The sequence below is a fragment of the Pseudorasbora parva genome, chromosome 15 (genome assembly GCF_024679245.1).
Source record: "Pseudorasbora parva isolate DD20220531a chromosome 15, ASM2467924v1, whole genome shotgun sequence".
Lineage (NCBI taxonomy): Eukaryota > Metazoa > Chordata > Actinopteri > Cypriniformes > Gobionidae > Pseudorasbora > Pseudorasbora parva.
In genome coordinates this window covers 14,023,899-14,041,370 of record NC_090186.1, presented here as the reverse complement: position 1 = coordinate 14,041,370, position 17,472 = coordinate 14,023,899, and the positions used below count along the sequence as shown (strand labels likewise).

The following is a 17,472-nucleotide window of genomic DNA, read 5'->3' as shown; positions in this document are numbered from 1 at the left end:
TGTTAGTTTTTTTGTCACAGGGCCAATAATCCAGATTTGCACCAAAGCCAATGGAAAAATCGTATTGGTTTTTTGTTGAGAGAACCAGTGTGATGTTAACTTCCGGATTGGCCTAAAAAAATACGTCATCACTGCAGAACTCTATGCTATGCACTCTATGAAGCACTATGTTGGCTCTACCTGCAGTCAGCCCTCCTCTCTGAATGCCTTTAACTAGGTCTAATCCAGTGGGACTTCCCCTCTATTTTAGGAAATAGTTCTGTTTTAGATCCACGCACACCCTATTTCCACGATCATATTTATCATGCATAGATGCTTCGTCTCAAGCCTGGGATTTATCAGACCAAATGGAAAACATTTCCATAGAAAAGTCAAACTTTCCCCATCATTGTATTGTTTCCTCTTTCGAAATAGATTGGATGAAAAACAAAAATCAAAATAGTTTCCAAGACAAAAGTCTGCACCATTGAATCAGCCATGAGCTTTATATAAAAAAAAAACAGAGCTACGATGGTGTTGACACTTTTTTGGGGGGTAAACAAACTAAGATTTGACTTATTTAGATATATTACTGCACTTTAAACAGGGGTAGGATGTATTTTAACATCACGCATAAAGAATATCAGTGATCCAGCTGCAGTTCCTCTACTGGAGTGTTTTATTTATAGAGTGCACTCATGTAATCTGCACATAGATGGTGAAAATGAAATGGAATGGATTAAGAATCGACTACTTTCTGGTTATTTAAGGCTAAATTATCCCACAACTCATGTGTAAATGTTAAGGCCAGCAGAAGTTGTATGAAAACGTGCCATAAATATATGAGTATATGAGGGTCATGAAGGGTGTGAGGAGGTGGGAAGAGGTTTATGGTTTCACTGTAAAACTGGACTAGTCAAAGTATGCAAGAGTCTCTGGCACTGTGCCTCAGACAGGGACTGTCAGTGTGGCATGTGAGGGATCAAGTTTTATGCATAGTTTTTTTTTTTGGATGGAGAATTGCATCTGGCTTGGACAAGGATTTGTATGCCTATTGTACAGGTCCTTCTAAAAAAATAGCATATTTCATCCGAAAAATAAATAAAATTAAAGTGTTTTTTATACAAAAAAAGTCAACCTTCAAATAATTATGTCCAGTTATGTACTCAATACTTGGTCGGGAATCCTTTTGCAGAAATGACTGCTTCAATGCGGCGTGGCATGGAGGCGATCAGCCTGTGGCACTGCTGAGGTGTTATGGAGGCCCAGGATGCTTCGATAGCGGACTTAAGCTCATCCAGAGTGTTGGGTCTTGCGTCTCTCAACTTTCTCTTCACAATATCCCACAGATTCTCTATGGGGTTCAGGTCAGGAGAGTTGGAAGGCCAATTGAGCACAGTAATACTATGGTCAGTAAACCATTTACCAGTGGTTTTGGCACTGTGAGCAGGTGCCAGGTCGTGCTGAAAAACGAAATCTTCATCTCCATAAAGCTTTTCAGCAGATGGAAGCATGAAGTGCTCCAAAATCTCCTGATAGCTAGCTGCATTGACCCTGCCCTTGATAAAACACAGTGGACCAACACCAGCAGCTGACATGCCACCCCAGACCATCACTGACTGTGGGTACTTGACACTGGACTTCAGGCAATTTGGCATTTCCTTCTCCCCAGTCTTCCTCCAGACTCTGGCACCTTGATTTCCAAATGACATGCACAATTTGCTTTCATCAAAAAAAATACTTTGGACCACTGAGCAACAGTCCAGTGCTGCTTCTCTGTAGCCCAAAGTGGCTTGACCTGGGGAATGCGGCACCTGTAGCCCATTTTCTGCACACGCCTGTGCACGGTGGCTCTGGATGTTTCTACTCCAGACTCAGTCCACTCCTTCCGCAGGTCCCCCAAGGTCTGGAATCGGTCCATCTCCACAATCTTCCTCAGGGTCCGGTCACCTCTTCTTGTTGTGCAGCGTTTTTTGCCACACTTTTTCCTTTCCACAGACTTCCCACTGAGGTGCCTTGATACAGCACTCTGGGAACAGCCTATTCGTTCAGAAATTTCGTTCTGTGTCTTACCCTCTCGCTTGATGTCAATGATGGCCTTCTGGACAGCAGTCAGGTCGGCAGTCTTACCCATGATTGCGGTTTTGAGTAATGAACCAGGCTGGGAGTTTTTAAAAGCCTCAGGAATCTTTTGCAGGTGTTTAGAGTTAATTAGTTGATTCAGATGATTAGGTTAATAGCTCATTTAGAGAACCTCTTCATGATATGCTCTTTTTTTGAGGTAGGAATTTGGGGTTTTCATGAGCTGTATGCCAAAATCATCAGTATTAAAACAATAAAAGACCTGAAATATTTCAGTTGGTGTGCAATGAATCTAAAATATATGAAATTTTAATTTGTATTATTACATTATGGAAAATAATGAACTTTTATCACATATGCTAATTTTTTTAGAAGGATCTGAATACGTTTACTTATGTGTGTTTTAGTTTTTTGACATAACGGTCAATGCTTTTTTCTCAGAGATTTCCTGCCTAGAGGCTCAGGAATTGTTACAAGGAGACCACTCGTCCTTCAGCTCATCAGTTCAACTTCAGGTATGAGTGATACCAGGGGCGTAGCCATCTCTTCAGAAGTGAGGGGGACAGAAATGTCGTAATACCATTTTTTTTTTTTTTTTTTTTTGGACCAATATCATTTATTGCATCTCTTGCTTTTAATTGGGCAAGATATCAAATACAATGGTGAACAATAACCAATAATTAATATCTATAATATTATTCTCCTATTCTTTTTTTTGTGCCAATTTTATGATTGGTTTATATACTACAAACACTTCTGCATTAAGACTCCGTAGATTTTATGCAATGTAAAATATATATATATATATATATATATATATATATATATATATATATATATATATATATATATATATATATATATATATATATATATATATTGATGTAACTCATCTGTTCTCTATGTGAATATATAGTAAAATGTAATTTATTCCTGTGATCAAAGCTGAATTTATCATCATTACTCCAGTCTTCAGTGATCCTTCACTAATCATTCTCAGATGAGGATCTGATGATCAACACACATTTAGGATTATTATCAGTTGTGCTGCTCATGATGATGCTTAATTTTCTAAACATTTGTGGTAAAATTAAAAAAGAGAGAAATTAATACTTTTATTGATCAGACATGCATTACATTGATCACAAGTGATATTTTTAATATTACAAATTAGATAATTTATTTAATAAATGCAAATAAATGCTGTCCATTGAACTTTCTATTCATCAAAGAATCCTGAAAAATAACATGTAGGCTATCATGTTTTCCACAACATTTTGGGAACTGTTTTCAACACAGATAATAATCATAAATGTTTCTTGATTATGAAATCCTCATCTGAGAATGATTAGTGAAGGATCATGTGACACTGAAGACTGGAGTAATGATGATAAATTCAGCTTTGATCACAGGAATAAATTACTATATATTCACATAGGAAAAAAAGCGGTTTTAATTTGTAATAATGTTCAAAATATTACTGTTTGAACTATTTTCGATTACATAAATGCAGCCGTGGTGAGCAGAATACTAAACATTAAAAAAGCTGCATTATTCATATGATACTTTATTGTCAATAAATAGCCTACATTGAGATGACTTAAAAAACACACATAAAGCATATATTGTCGCACTCGTCTGATTGTCGTCGTCACGTTTCATCACTCATAACGATTGTTTTCCTTCAGCTGCAGCTCCGGCGTGACTGGGTATTACGAATCCACTTTTGGACTTTCTGTGAGAGAACGCCCTCCTCATATTAAGATTCGGAAAAAATGACAGGTCATGCATAGATAATTTTTTGTCTCTGAATTTAAATCTTGATGTATTCACATTGGTTTCTATATAAATACACTTGCCCCTGACCTCAAGAAGCGCGCTATCACACGAGTTTAGAGAAGGCTGTCGTTAGCGTCCCTGTTAACTTGTCCGCCCCCGCACAGGGTAACACCGGTTCGAATCCCGCTCGGAGCGGGTCGACTAGGATCGGTGAGACCCAGTAAAAGTGCGGGGGACGAAAATTCATTTTATTAAAAGTGAGGGGGACACGCCCCCCGCTTCCCCCGCGTAATCTACGCCCATGAGTGATACTCACATACACACACATTTAGTTTTAAAAAAAAATGCTTGCACACTAAAAGTGTTACTCGAGGCCCACTTACTGTTGCGAAACATTCACCCATATATGTAATCTTCAGACCAAGTCTGCAAAACTGCAAGCACATTATATGCTTTACACTTGTTGTAAAACAAACTTTTTTGTGTCAAAAAAGAGCCTATATGTGGTATATGAAAGTATGTGCACTGAGCACTAGAGGGCAGTGTCTCCTGTTTTAAGATTAAAATCAGTCAGTATGGAGAATGGAGAACAAGTCCGATTTTCGAATTTCATGAATTATAAACTGTTGAGCTGTCAGTTTCCTAAGGCGCTATCATCTTCTACTTTCTCTAATTCATACTTTCCATTCTCCACCACAGAGCATGCAGAGTTTCTGCACTGTAAAGGAAAGAAGTTTACAGAATTTGATGATGTCCGACGGGAGATTGAAGCAGAGACAGACAGAATCACAGGAACAAATAAGGGCATATCCTCCATTCCCATTAACCTTCGTGTCTACTCTCCAAATGGTATTACTGTCAAGGCTGCATTTATTTTCACCAAAAACACATAAATATTTTTACAATTTGAAGCTAATTGTTTTCTATTTTAATATATTTTACAATGTAGTTTATTGCTGTCATAGCAAAGCTGAATTTTCAGCTGCTCAAAAAACATTTAATTATTATTAATTTAATTATCATTTTTGAAACAGTTGCGCTGCTTAATATTTTTGTTTAATCTGTGATGCTTTTTTTCTGGATTCTTCGATGAATAGAAAGCTCAAAAGAAGAGTATTTATTTAATTTATTTTATTAGAACGCTTTTGTTACATATATATATATATATATATATATATATATATATATATATATATATATATATATATATATATATATACATTTTGTTTTAAAAAACTTTTATAGCTGAATGGTATATTTGTTCTCGTTTGCTGTTCTTGTCTCTTAGAGTTCTCGTATAGATTTTTTTTCTTTCCTAGTAATATCTCTGGCCAAATATCTCTGCCTTTGTTTTTCTCATTTTCTTTCTGCAGTTTTGAACTTGACTCTGATAGATCTTCCAGGCATAACTAAAGTACCAGTGGGAGATCAGCCTCCTGATATTGAATACCAGATCAGAGACATGATCATGCAGTTCATCTGTAAAGAGAATTGTCTCATCCTTGCTGTCACACCCGCTAACATGGATCTGGCTAACTCCGATGCTCTTAAACTGGCCAAAGACGTGGATCCGCAGGGTGAGTGGGAAAGAACAGTTATGGTTCATATCTGTCCTCAATTATATCCCCTTTTGTCCAACTCACATCATCATAATGTTTTTACTTGTTTTTCTTTTCCTGTAAGGTCATCGCACCATCGGTGTGATCACTAAGCTGGATCTGACAGACAAGGGCACAGATGTCAGGGACGTGCTGGAGAACAGGTTACTGCCACTACGCAGAGGTACAGCATACTTGTAGAAATGTGCTGTCAGTAGAGGCCCATGCTGTTTGGTCTAAGACCTGGGCCACTGCCAAACAAGTCTGCTGAAGGCTATAGTGGCTAAAACAGGGCCAGGTGCAGAGTCTTCATGCTTCCTGCTGCTGCCTTAATGCATTAGACACACAGAAGTCCAGGCCTGGAGGAGGGTTAACTTAAGACACTCTAGAAACCCTATTCGTCGGTCATGTATGCAGATTAGATACAGTCTGACTTGTTGGGTCACAACACTGCCGAACAGGAAAACACATTTTCCCACCTCAAGTCTAAAGTTCTAGAGATTTATTTTTTCCATAAAAAAGCTGAGCTTATGCTTTGGCAGTGGTTCTCAACCTTTTTGCCTCCAAGGCCCCATCATTGTCCACAACAATGTTCAGAGTCCTCAACAACAATATTCAAAGTTTTCTTTGTTACATCCACGGTTATATTTTATTTTCAAAACTTTTTAGAAGTTTTTTTTTTTTGGAAGTTTTTTTTGTGTGGAATTATAAAAAAAACAAAAAAACTACATTTTAAAAATAAATAACTAAAACAATTATAATTAAAATAATTTGATTTCAGAAATCCAAGTTTTAGGAGCTGAATATCCTTCAGGCATCCCAATCTTTTTAGCATTTAATTTACTCTTACATGTCAGATATAATTATAATTTCTGTCCAATAAAATATTTTAAAAATTAAGAGATTCTTTATAGTTATTTAGGCAAAACTGAAAATATGTAATCTTTATCAAAAGTGCCCATGGTGTTTTAAGATTTTATTCCTTTGAAACATGGGAACATGGGAATTCTGTTTTTCAAAGAAGAAAATAGTTGTTGAGGGTGTGAATTAAAATAACATCTTAACATCTTACTAACATCTCGTCTGTGGTGAGAATCATGCTTCAAATGTTGTTTATGTGGTGTTTTTAATATGCTTTAAGGCAAACTATATGCAAATTCATAAGTCATCATCATTGCTGAGTGTTTCTCCCTAAAACTGCAGCGAACCAAAGACAGTCTCAAAAATGCGGTTTAAATTCACATTTGTTTTCCATTTCACACGTGTCCATCGTAACCAATCATGTCAACGTGCGGGCGGGCGGACTTTTGCATATCATTACTATGCTGCAAAGCAAGGGAGTCTCAAGAGAATCCAGGTTATCCTGGTCAGGCTATATAAAAAAATTGGGTACATTTAGCAATATAGCAGTTGAATTATGTATATGATGTATATTCCGATGTTGTGATGAACTTTAAGCCTTTCTCCACTGATGTTTTAAGTTGTTCAAAACATTTCTAAGGATGCTGATTTTTAGAAGGCAGACTGATATGGCAAACGGGAACATGATTTGATTGTGTAACATTAACAACTTATTAGCTGTTTGATAACTTAGTCAAGCAAAAGGCTAATCATATTAATTTCCTTTATGTGTCCGACGTTGTAAAGAGTGATACATAAAACACTTTATCATTCTGATAAATCGACTTGCTGACGAGTCTATATAATTCCACTTCTTCTGAATCAGTCTCTGATTCAAATCTATATGGCTGAATTAAACCAGTATTTCCACTTGACATTGTGAAACGTTTACTACAGTAAAGTTGACTGAGTGGAGTCAACTCAGGTATTCAGAGCTTGTGTGATTGAGTGGAGATAGGGCTTATTTGGATATTCATGGCTCATGGAGTTTCATTCAAGCTATTTTAAGGCATAAAGACATTTACAAGAAAAGAAAAAAAAACATTTAAATATGTAATTTAAAGGCACCCTTGAGAGTTTGCTGAGGCCATCAGGTTCACCGTCACTGCGGCTACTGGCTAGTGTAGTCAAAATGCAATACTGATAAAAAAACTGTTGTATAAACTTACAAGCTGTCATGTTTAAAAGAAGAAATGTCACAAGACAATATGATTGAAATAAGTGAAAGAAGTGCAGGGACAAATTCTCAAATTCAAAAGGATTTTTGACAAATAAATCATATATTTTTTCAAAGTATCTGAAAGAAAGGAAATTGTCCCCTTCAACACATTTTATTTCTGTCTCCCTTTTGTGACTACAGGTTATATTGGTGTGGTAAACCGTAGTCAGAAGGACATAGAGGGGAAAAAGGATATCAGTGCAGCTCTGGCTGCAGAAAGACGGTTCTTCAAGTCACATCCTGCATACCGACACATGGCAGATTGCATGGGCACTCCGTACTTACAGAGGCTCCTCAACCAGGTGACAAGAGAATTATACTACACAACATTACAAGAAGTACCACATGGATGAAATACATAAGAGCTCACATATGATAGCTTTAATTGTATTTCTTCTCTTTTCTCACTCCTAAACCCCCCTCATGTCTGCCTAGCAACTTATCAACCACATCCGTGACACATTACCAGCGTTACGTAGTCAACTACAGACTCAGCTTCTTTCAATGGATAAAGAGGCAGAAGAGTACAAGTATTTGAACCCAGATGACCCCTCACGCAAGACCAAGACCTTAATGCAGTGGGTTTACACACACATAAATACACACACACAGATAAACGCAAACAAACACGAAAACAAACACACTAGTCTTTACCATATTGAAATAAACAAGACTTTTTTACTGCCTAAACACAAACACATTGTAGGTAAGGCCAGAAGTGAAGAGGCCACACACACAAACGCATACTGTTTTTTTTGTTGTCCAGGCTGATACAGCACTTTGGGCTGGATTTTGAGAAGCGGATTGAGGGATCTGGGGATCAGGTGGACACAGTGGAGCTTTCAGGAGGAGCCAAAATCAACCGTGTCTTTCATGAACGTTTTCCATTTGAACTGGTTAAGGTAATTTGTTAAATTCAAATTGATCTTTAACACAGTAAATATTTACATGGCATTTAGAGCTAATTCTAATGTCCTGTTTATGTTGCACTATATCAGATGGAATTTGATGAGAAAGAATTACGAAGGGAGATCAGTTACGCTATTAAAAACATCCATGGCATCAGGTATGTGTCACAAACATATATTAAAGGGTTAGTTCACCCAAAAAAGAAAATTCTGTCATTAGTTACTTACCCTCATGTCGTTCAACACCCGTAAGACCTTCGTTTATCTTCGGAACACAAATTAAGATATTTTTGTCAAAATCCAATGGCTCAGAAAGGCCTTCATTGACACCAATGCCATTTCCTTTCTCAAGACCCATAAAAGGCGCTAAAGACGTTATTACAAAGTCCATCTCACTACAATGGCCCTACAATCATTTTATGAAGTGATGAGAATCGTTTTTGTCGCCAAAAAATAAATAAATAAATAACGACTTATATAGTGATGGGCCGATTTCAAAACAAAGTTTCGAACCGCTATGAATCAGCGTATCGATTCATGATTTGGATCGTTTGTCAAACCGCCAAACTTCTGAAATCATGTGACTTTGGTGATCCAAATCATGAAGCGATACACTGATTCATAACGGTTCGAAGCTTTGTTTTGAAATCGGCCCATCACTATATAAATCATTATTTAGTCTGGGTTTTTTGCGCACAAAAACTATTCTCATCGCTTCATAAAATTATTGTAGAGCCACTATGGTGAGATGGGCTTTGTAACAACGTCTTTAGTGCCTTTTATGGGTCTTGAGAAAGGAAATGACATTGGTGTGAATGAAGGCCTTTCTGAGCCATCGGATTTCAACAAAATATCTTAATTTGTGTTCCGAAGATGAACTGAGGTCTTGCGGGTGTCAAACGACATGAGGGTAAGTCATTAATGACATAATTTTTATTTTTGGGTGAACTAACCCTATAACTTATTTACAAGGGCACCCAGTTTTATTCATTTATATTCATATTCAAAACCAAAGTTCATGTTATGTTTTCTCCCCATACTTAATTTTCTCTCCCCTCTTGCTGATCCAGGACAGGACTGTTCACACCCGATATGGCCTTTGAAGCCATAGTGAAGAAACAGATTGTGAAACTTAAAGGACCGTGTCTCAAGTGTGTAGACATGGTGATCCAGGAGCTCATCAACACAGTACAACAATGTACCAACAAGGTACAACATACTATACCGTAATATGTGCGCTTTCACACACAACCCGTAACGGTTCCGGAACGAGTTGACACGTGACATCCTGATGTGACGTATAATGGCGAGCGATCTCAGCTTCAGCGCGGATAGTAAGGAGCTCCGTGGTCTCGACTTGTGTCCAGTTTGCGCACATTTCTGCTTGTTTAATTTTAGTTTCTTTTGTATACGAACACTCTCTGCGTTTAAAACATCGACTAGCTCTTCTGGCACTGCAGGGTTGTATTATTGAAAAAATAAGCTCTAGGAGTCGCACGATAACTACGTAGACGTTGCGGCATTAGTTTCGGCTTTTGTTCACACAGCGCTTGTCCCGGGTCGAATACCGCAATGTTACTAGGTCCCCGACCCGGGTTCAATTCGGTAATCAATGCCGGGACGTGGTTGCTTTCATACAGAAGGCGACCCGGCAATGTTCCGGGAATATTGCGGGTCCGACGTGCAGTGTGAAAGGGGCTAAATAGTATAATAAAATGCTACAAAAGTGTATATGTTCTTGAATTCACTGAACTCCTGAGAGTGACCCATTCTTTCACAAATGTTTTTAGAAGCGTCTGCATGCCTAGGTGCTTGATTTTAAATACCTGTGATCATGGAAATAATTGGAACACCTGAATTCAATGATTGGAGAGGTGTCTCAATACTTTTGGCAACATTGTGTATATTGAAATTTTGAAATTTGAAGCTCACTGCAAGTAGCCTGACAAGCCAGACCCACATCAAGATTTTGGGTCTGGGAACTCACCATTGGCAGGGCTCAATCCGAGGGGCGGGATAAACGGTTGTCTTTCAAATTCCCTCTGAACGCAATTGAATAGCGCTACAACCAACCAGAGCAATGAAGAAGATTAAGTGCTCAGTCTCCACGACGGGATGAATCCGAAATCGACCCCTTATACCCTGAAATAGGGCATTATTTGAAGGGACTGCCATTTGTAGTGGTGTCCGAAACCATAGTGGACATGTGCACTCATTCAGTCTGAAGTTGCACCGCAATAACAAGTGTACAGCCAATGTACACACAGCAGCTGTCCGACTTCACGTACTCGTTTTCATTCACTCCTTCAAGTTGTATTAGTGAACTAAAGTAGGGAATGTTATTCGTGTCTTAAAGATAAAAGTTTAAAGATTGAGGTTTTAATTCACTGAGCTTGTGCTCAAACTTTAATGCACGAACCAACATCCCATGCATCATCACCAAACCATCCTTCCTCTCTTCCTCATGCCCCCTATCCCATGGTCCTATACCTAGATAGTTCCCTCTGCTGGTCACACTAGGTATTACAGTTAATCTACTGCATATCAATCGTCTATCTATGATATCAATACAGGAAATAGTGAATGAGGGTGATGTATGCACGCACGCAGTGCGGGTGTGTGTATCCTCGCCGATCTGTTGGGATGTGTGTGAGTCTGTGAGCGAGTTTGTGTGCACATGTATGTTTGAATGTGTTTTAAGTACAATTACAAAGCAATTATTTGGTTTTGTTTAACTCTGAAACAATTTTCGAGTTGCGTTGTGGTAAAAATAGCTACGGGTAGCACCATCTGATTGCGAGTGCAACCATTCTACGTCATCAACCTAGAAAGCAAACAAAATGGCGCCGCCCATAGTCCAAATATAAAAACGATTTTTTAAATAATGTTGATCTTTCATGGGTTTTCTACTACTACATTTCAGTAAGAGACATCATTTATGTTATATTAAGCCATACAAGTCTCAACACCAGGGGATCCCTTTAAGAATGATTTCAGTGCCATTCTTTGTTCTTTTCTCAAAGAAAAGCTCTTCCAGAGTTGCGGCCAAAGCCGATTCGAAAGACCGCCGTTCGCCAGCTTCTGTGTTTACAACCTCCGCAACTCTGCCATCATTAAGTTAAGCCCGCCCACCGACTCTATACACGATGTAATTTGCCTGACCATGGTTTTTCCAGTTCACAATCCAACGGAGAGTTGCTAGACTACCCTGGTTGTAAATTAGATTTGCTGCCGCTAGGGTGTCAGAGTTCTAGGCTACACTGCAAGTGCACATTCAATGAAACATTCCTTTTTAATAAAAGACCATAAGACGAGGAACTTTAATTAAACCAGTAAAGAGGGTGGTTTTAATGGTTTTATATATTTTTTAATTTCAAAATAGTTTTTTTGTTTGGTTGTTTTTTACTGTCCTCAGTTGGAGACCTTTCCAAAACTACGGGAAGAGACTGAGAGGATAGTGACCACACACATTCGAGAACGAGAGAGTCAAGCCAAAGACCAGGTCAGACAGATACCTGTACACAACCATCAAATTAATCTCTATTATGGACAGTTTAGTTATGGATGAAATTATCATTATGAGCATTTCGATTACAAATTATTGGTTTATGTTGTACCTTGTTTTGCACGTGTGTGTGTTTGTTCACTGAACAGGTTTTACTCTCACTAGAGATTCAGCTCTCTTACATCAACACGAATCATGAAGATTTTATCGGATTCGCAAAGTAAGGTTTTCACGTCAAATGATTATGACAGAAATAAAACACAGAACTACCAACATGACATGAGAGATTTTCCTTCTTTTATACATTTCCTTTCAGCGCTCAACAGAACACCAATCAAACATGTAAGAAGCCTTCAGCTGGGAACCAGGTGAGTCAAAGTGTTTTATGAGCAACTCTTGTTACTGTATGAACCTTGTACATATTAGAAATCATCAGCAAGCAGGGTTTGGACAATCCTACTTTTGTCTTTACTGGGAGGAAATCTCTTTTCTGCTCAAGCTCTGTTGCTCTCTTGTCCATCTGTCTTACATCAGATAGTATGTGGCTTATGTGTATGTCTAACATTTGTGTAATTCACTACAAATGTTGTGCTGCAAATGAATATTCTTTTTTCCCTCTCTCGCTCTCTGACGCTTGTCCTGATTTTACAGAGTAAGACGTGTTCCTGATCTTTGAACAACATTCCTGCCTGAAAATGTAGTCCTAACCATTTCCCTACCCCTAAAACCCTGCCCATAAGTTATCTCTAATATTAGAGAGAAATCATTGGTGAATAACACGATTGTAGAAGCACCAAACCTTGACTGTAAGCTGAAACTTGACACAAACTGTAAAAGTGTCCCTTAAATCTGATTGGTTGAAGATGTTGATTAAGGAACATGTTTCACAGTGAAATTTAGGTTCAGCCTTTTTGATGGCTGTTTTTGCCCCTAATTATTACTGATGAAATTGGTTCTTAACCAATTTGGGTTCTTCTGCCCAATTGGCACAAAGGGGCCTAAAGTGTGCTAAGAAAACATCCCCCACACCATTACACCACCACCACTAGCCTGCACAGTGGTAACAACGCATGATGGATCCATGCTCTCATTCTGTTTACGCCAAATTCTGACTCTACCATCTGAATGTCTCAACAGAAATCGAGACTCATCAAACTAGGCAACATTTTTCCAGTCTTCAACTGTCCAATTTTGGTGAGCTTGTGCAAATTGCAGCCTCTTTTTCCTATTTGTAGTGGAGATGAGTGGTACCCGGTGGGGTCTTCTGCTGTTGTAGCCCATCAGCCTCAAGGTTGTGCGTGTTGTGGCTTCACAAATGCTTTGCTTCATACCTCTGTTGTAACGAGTGGTTATTTCAGTCAAAGTTGCTCTTCTATCAGCTTGAGTCAGTCGGCCCATTCTCCTCTGACCTCTAGCATCAATAAGGCATTTGCGCCCCCACAGGACTTCCGCATACTGGATGTTTTTCCCTTTTCACACCATTCTTTGTAAACCCTAGAAATGGATGTGCGTGCAAATCCCAGTAACTAAGCAGACTGTGAAATATTCAGACTGGCCCGTCCGGCACCAACAACCATGCCACGCTCAAAATAGCTTAAATCTCCTTTCTTTCCCATTCTGACATTCAGTTTGGTGTTCAGGAGATTGTCTTGACCAGGACCACACCCCTAAAGGCATTGAAGCAACTGCCATGTGATTGGTTGATTAGATAATTGCATTAATAAGAAATTGAACAGGTAATCCTAATAATCCTTTAGGTGAGTGTATGTTGAACGGGGATTAATCCATGATGTCACATTAGCAATTCCTATATGACTTCATCTATTAATTAGATTAATAGTTGCAGATGTGGTATTAATAAATGGTTTAGTTTTTCATCTGTCCATTAGTTGAGCATGAATTAATGCATATTAGTGCATATGCTCATTGTAAAGTATTACCATTATTTTTTACAATATAAAAACAAAACAAAACAAATATATATATATATATATATAATGGGAACACTTTACAATAAGCATAAGCTTAATGAATGCATTAGTTCATGCTTAACTAACTTTTTATTTTAATGAAAGGGTATACTGTACTATAATGCACTTAAAGTGGCAGTCTATGGAACTGGAATAAATGTTAAAATATACTGTTAAAATGTTAAAATATACTGCCTCAATTTGACACATGAGATTAGTGTGATAAGATTAACAAAACCACCGCTAAAAGAATGATTTAGACAACCTTAAGACCCAGGTGTACTTTATCTGTTTTCTGCTCCGTCTTGCGCACATACTCCTTACATACTGTATACTCCTTTGGTAATTTTTTGTGCATGATTGCATAGATTTTCCCTCTGTTTTTAAATACTGAGGGTGTCAAAATAATTTTTTGTGATAATAGAGTATATATTAGAGTTGGACTAATATTGAACCTGAAGCATTGTAAGCAATGTAATTTTTTTTAAGATCTTCGTTGTTCATATGTCTTCTTCAGTGTTACACATTCATTGAGTGCTCACTGTGCTGCATGGTTGCTTTTTGCTGTAAATGTCTAATATTTACTAAACCTTCCATTGCTTAGAAAATGGTGTTGTATTTTTTGTGTTAAATTTTTGGGGGGTTGACGGAATCAATGTGGAGTGCCAGCGTACCAGGAGAGATGCCCGTGCTTACTGGTGCCACCTTAATGGTTTTATTCTCTCCTCTCTGCTGATGTTTTAGGGTGCCGCCCCTCCTCCATCCAGTCAAATTGTACGAGTCCAGTGTCTGTAAGCCTTACCTACTGTCTACCAGCGTCACAGTCTTGTGTCTATGTGTGCCTCTGAACACAGCAAAACCATGTCTTTTTATTTTACTTTCTTTTCCACCCTTTGTCTGGTGCTGCCGTCACGTAAATCACAGATATTCTGGGACTCAGAAATTCAGATTTTTATGACTCCTGCTAAAACACTCCCTGAATGTTGTCGAACAGTGTGTTTTTCACGCACTACACTTCAGACTCTCCAATCAGTGTAGATACACAACAGTCTAAAACATGACTCTTATTCTGAATCCTGATTTGCCCAGCAGTGTCTTGTAAAGTAACAGTCTGAAACCTTATACTATTAATTACCTGCTTCATTTATCCTCCTATTCATCATTTTAATGTCTCTGAATCACTGTACGTCATTTCTGTTCTTATAGGTAATTCTGTTCTTTAATTCTTTTCTTATCTGTGAATGAACCTCCTTGCAGTTTGCAGCCCTGTAAGTCCAGTACATGAGTAAACGGGCTCATGTGTATGCGGGCGCTAATGTTAAAAACAGGTTGGAATCTCAAACTCTTCTTTGATCTCGGTCCATTTGGCCTGTGTGTGTGTTTGCAATTTCTGACTTTGAAAAAATGGTGCATGCTGCAAACTTGAAGTTGGTGCGCTCACAAAATAAAGAGAATGTTTTTGTGTTTTTTTGTATTTTTTGTTGTTGTTTTTTGGAGGTTTGATTGAAATAGTAGGGGAAGTAGTGCTTTTGTACAAGATTTGTACAAGAGTAACTTTATGTTATTCTATGTCATTGAAGTATTGTATCTACTGATAACATTTTATGAGGAAGAAATCATCATACATGCGTCATGGTGTCCTTTTTGCTGCATTTCATCTCTTCAGCTCAGTTTTTTTATTCTTTGTTTACTTTTTAAGGTAAAATTAATACCTTCTCAGCAAAATGAGAATAAGAGTTTATACTACTTTCAAATGACAACTGTTCATAAAGTTGCTGAACTGAATGAATGACACACAGGATAAAACTGTTTTGAAAGTCATGATCAGCCTAAATCCGCCAGAAAATGACTCATATTTCCTACGGGATGTTTTGGACCTTTCCCCTTTCTCCCTTTGCCATCCCGACCTTCTGTTTCCTTTTCTTTCTTCACCTCCACCCTCTCATCCTTTAGTTTTTTCTCTGTCATCCTCTGCCCACTAGCTTTGATTATTATATTGTATTATGTAGATTTCCTTTTCAGGTCAGTATTGTAAATGCTAGTAAATCTATCTATCTATCTATCTATCTATCTATCTATCTATCTATCTATCTATCTATCTATCTATCTATCTATCTATCTATCTATCTATCTATCTATCTATCTATCTATCTATCATATCACTGTTTCCATCCATCCATCCATCCATCCATCCATCCATCCATCCATCCATCCATCCATCCATCCATCCATCCATCCATCCATCCATCCATCCATCCATCATATCACTATTTTTATCCATCCATCCTTTTATCAATTCATTCATCCATCATATCACTATTTCCATCCATCCATCCATACATACATACATCCATACATCCATCCACAGATTTTACGTCTTCTTTAAGTTCCCATTGATCTTTTTGTTTCTTAAAGGACCAGAGAATCTCAGCCTCTGTCTGTGTTTTTTAATGAACCATGAACCCAGACTTTTGACTTTTGACTTTTCCCCTCAGGTGATTCGCAAGGGCTGGTTAACCATCTACAACATCAGTCTGATCAAAGGAGGAGCGAAGGAGTACTGGTTTGTGCTTACCGCAGAAAGTCTGTCCTGGTTTAAAGACGATGAGGCGAGTAACTGCATTAGAGATATAAGTGTGATCTTTCATTCATTTAATGACTTTATGATGATCATGGTAAAATACAGTTTTCATTGGTCTGCTTAAAGTTCCATGCCAGGTTGTGGTGGAACTGATTGGCTGGTCTCTGTGTCAGTCACACTGTGTGGCCTGTCAGGCGGGCTGCCATCTGTCTGCCTGTCTGTGCCTGCTGTACAGGTGCAGGAAGTTCTGCACAGCAAGTGTAGACAGGCAGACAGACAACGCTCTCAGTCATTGGCTGCACAGCCTGCTTCTTCCGACCGGAAGCAAAGGGGCAAGAGAGGACAAAATAATATATTACTTGAATACAAACATAAATGGTTTCTACATGGCTTGTAAACATCATTGCATTTAACATACATTTTCATTCTTTTCTTATGCCATTTATATTTTTTCTCAGATGAATCAATAATTGTCTGCTACAAAAAGTAAAAATAACACTGAATACACACAATACTCGTAAACAAGATTTAAATGTAGTTACTCTTATTACTATATTACGAAATTCTCTTATCAGTCACTTGTTTCTTGTTTTGTTGAATCATTCTTTCCTCATGTCTTTTTCCTTCTTAGCTTCTATTTTACTTGCTCCCTTTTCCTCTTATACCCCCACCGTCTCTCTCTGTCCATTGGGAATTAAGGCATTTGGTCTGGATCACCCTGACATAGCTGGAAGCCCCCCAAGTCAAACTAACACACAAACACACACACATACACACACACACTCAGACACACATGGTTATTGATATACACAGAATCTTAAACACACATAGATGCAGACACACTAACACTCACCCGTCGTCCCGACTGCCAAATGCATACAACTATATAAGCAAACACTATTTTAACGAATACTGAAACTCAAAACCTTGTGATACTTCAAACAGAGGTAT

The 17,472-nt window shown here is 38.1% G+C and overlaps 1 protein-coding gene across 10 annotated transcripts in view; it reads left to right on the top strand.

Moving 5' to 3' along the window:
* dnm3a (dynamin 3a) overlaps positions 1–17,472 on the top strand; it is a 48,230-nt gene that overhangs the window by 17,597 nt on the left and 13,161 nt on the right. For 2 of the 10 annotated variants that reach the window (XM_067417180.1, XM_067417179.1), the window contains exons 3-17: positions 2,503–2,576; positions 4,540–4,689; positions 5,214–5,417; positions 5,524–5,622; positions 7,699–7,859; positions 7,993–8,135; positions 8,324–8,459; positions 8,556–8,623; positions 9,536–9,674; positions 11,881–11,967; positions 12,120–12,190; positions 12,287–12,338; positions 13,108–13,164; positions 14,685–14,714; positions 16,436–16,549. In XM_067417180.1, coding sequence (XP_067273281.1) covers positions 2,503–2,576; positions 4,540–4,689; positions 5,214–5,417; positions 5,524–5,622; positions 7,699–7,859; positions 7,993–8,135; positions 8,324–8,459; positions 8,556–8,623; positions 9,536–9,674; positions 11,881–11,967; positions 12,120–12,190; positions 12,287–12,338; positions 13,108–13,164; positions 14,685–14,714; positions 16,436–16,549 — 1,585 coding nt within the window. Of the gene's footprint in view, positions 1–2,502; positions 2,577–4,539; positions 4,690–5,213; positions 5,418–5,523; positions 5,623–7,698; positions 7,860–7,992; positions 8,136–8,323; positions 8,460–8,555; positions 8,624–9,535; positions 9,675–11,880; positions 11,968–12,119; positions 12,191–12,286; positions 12,339–13,107; positions 13,165–14,684; positions 14,732–16,435; positions 16,551–17,472 lie in introns of those variants that run through there. The other 8 variants (XR_010898053.1, XM_067417184.1, XR_010898052.1 and 5 more) reach the window with 8 other exon arrangements.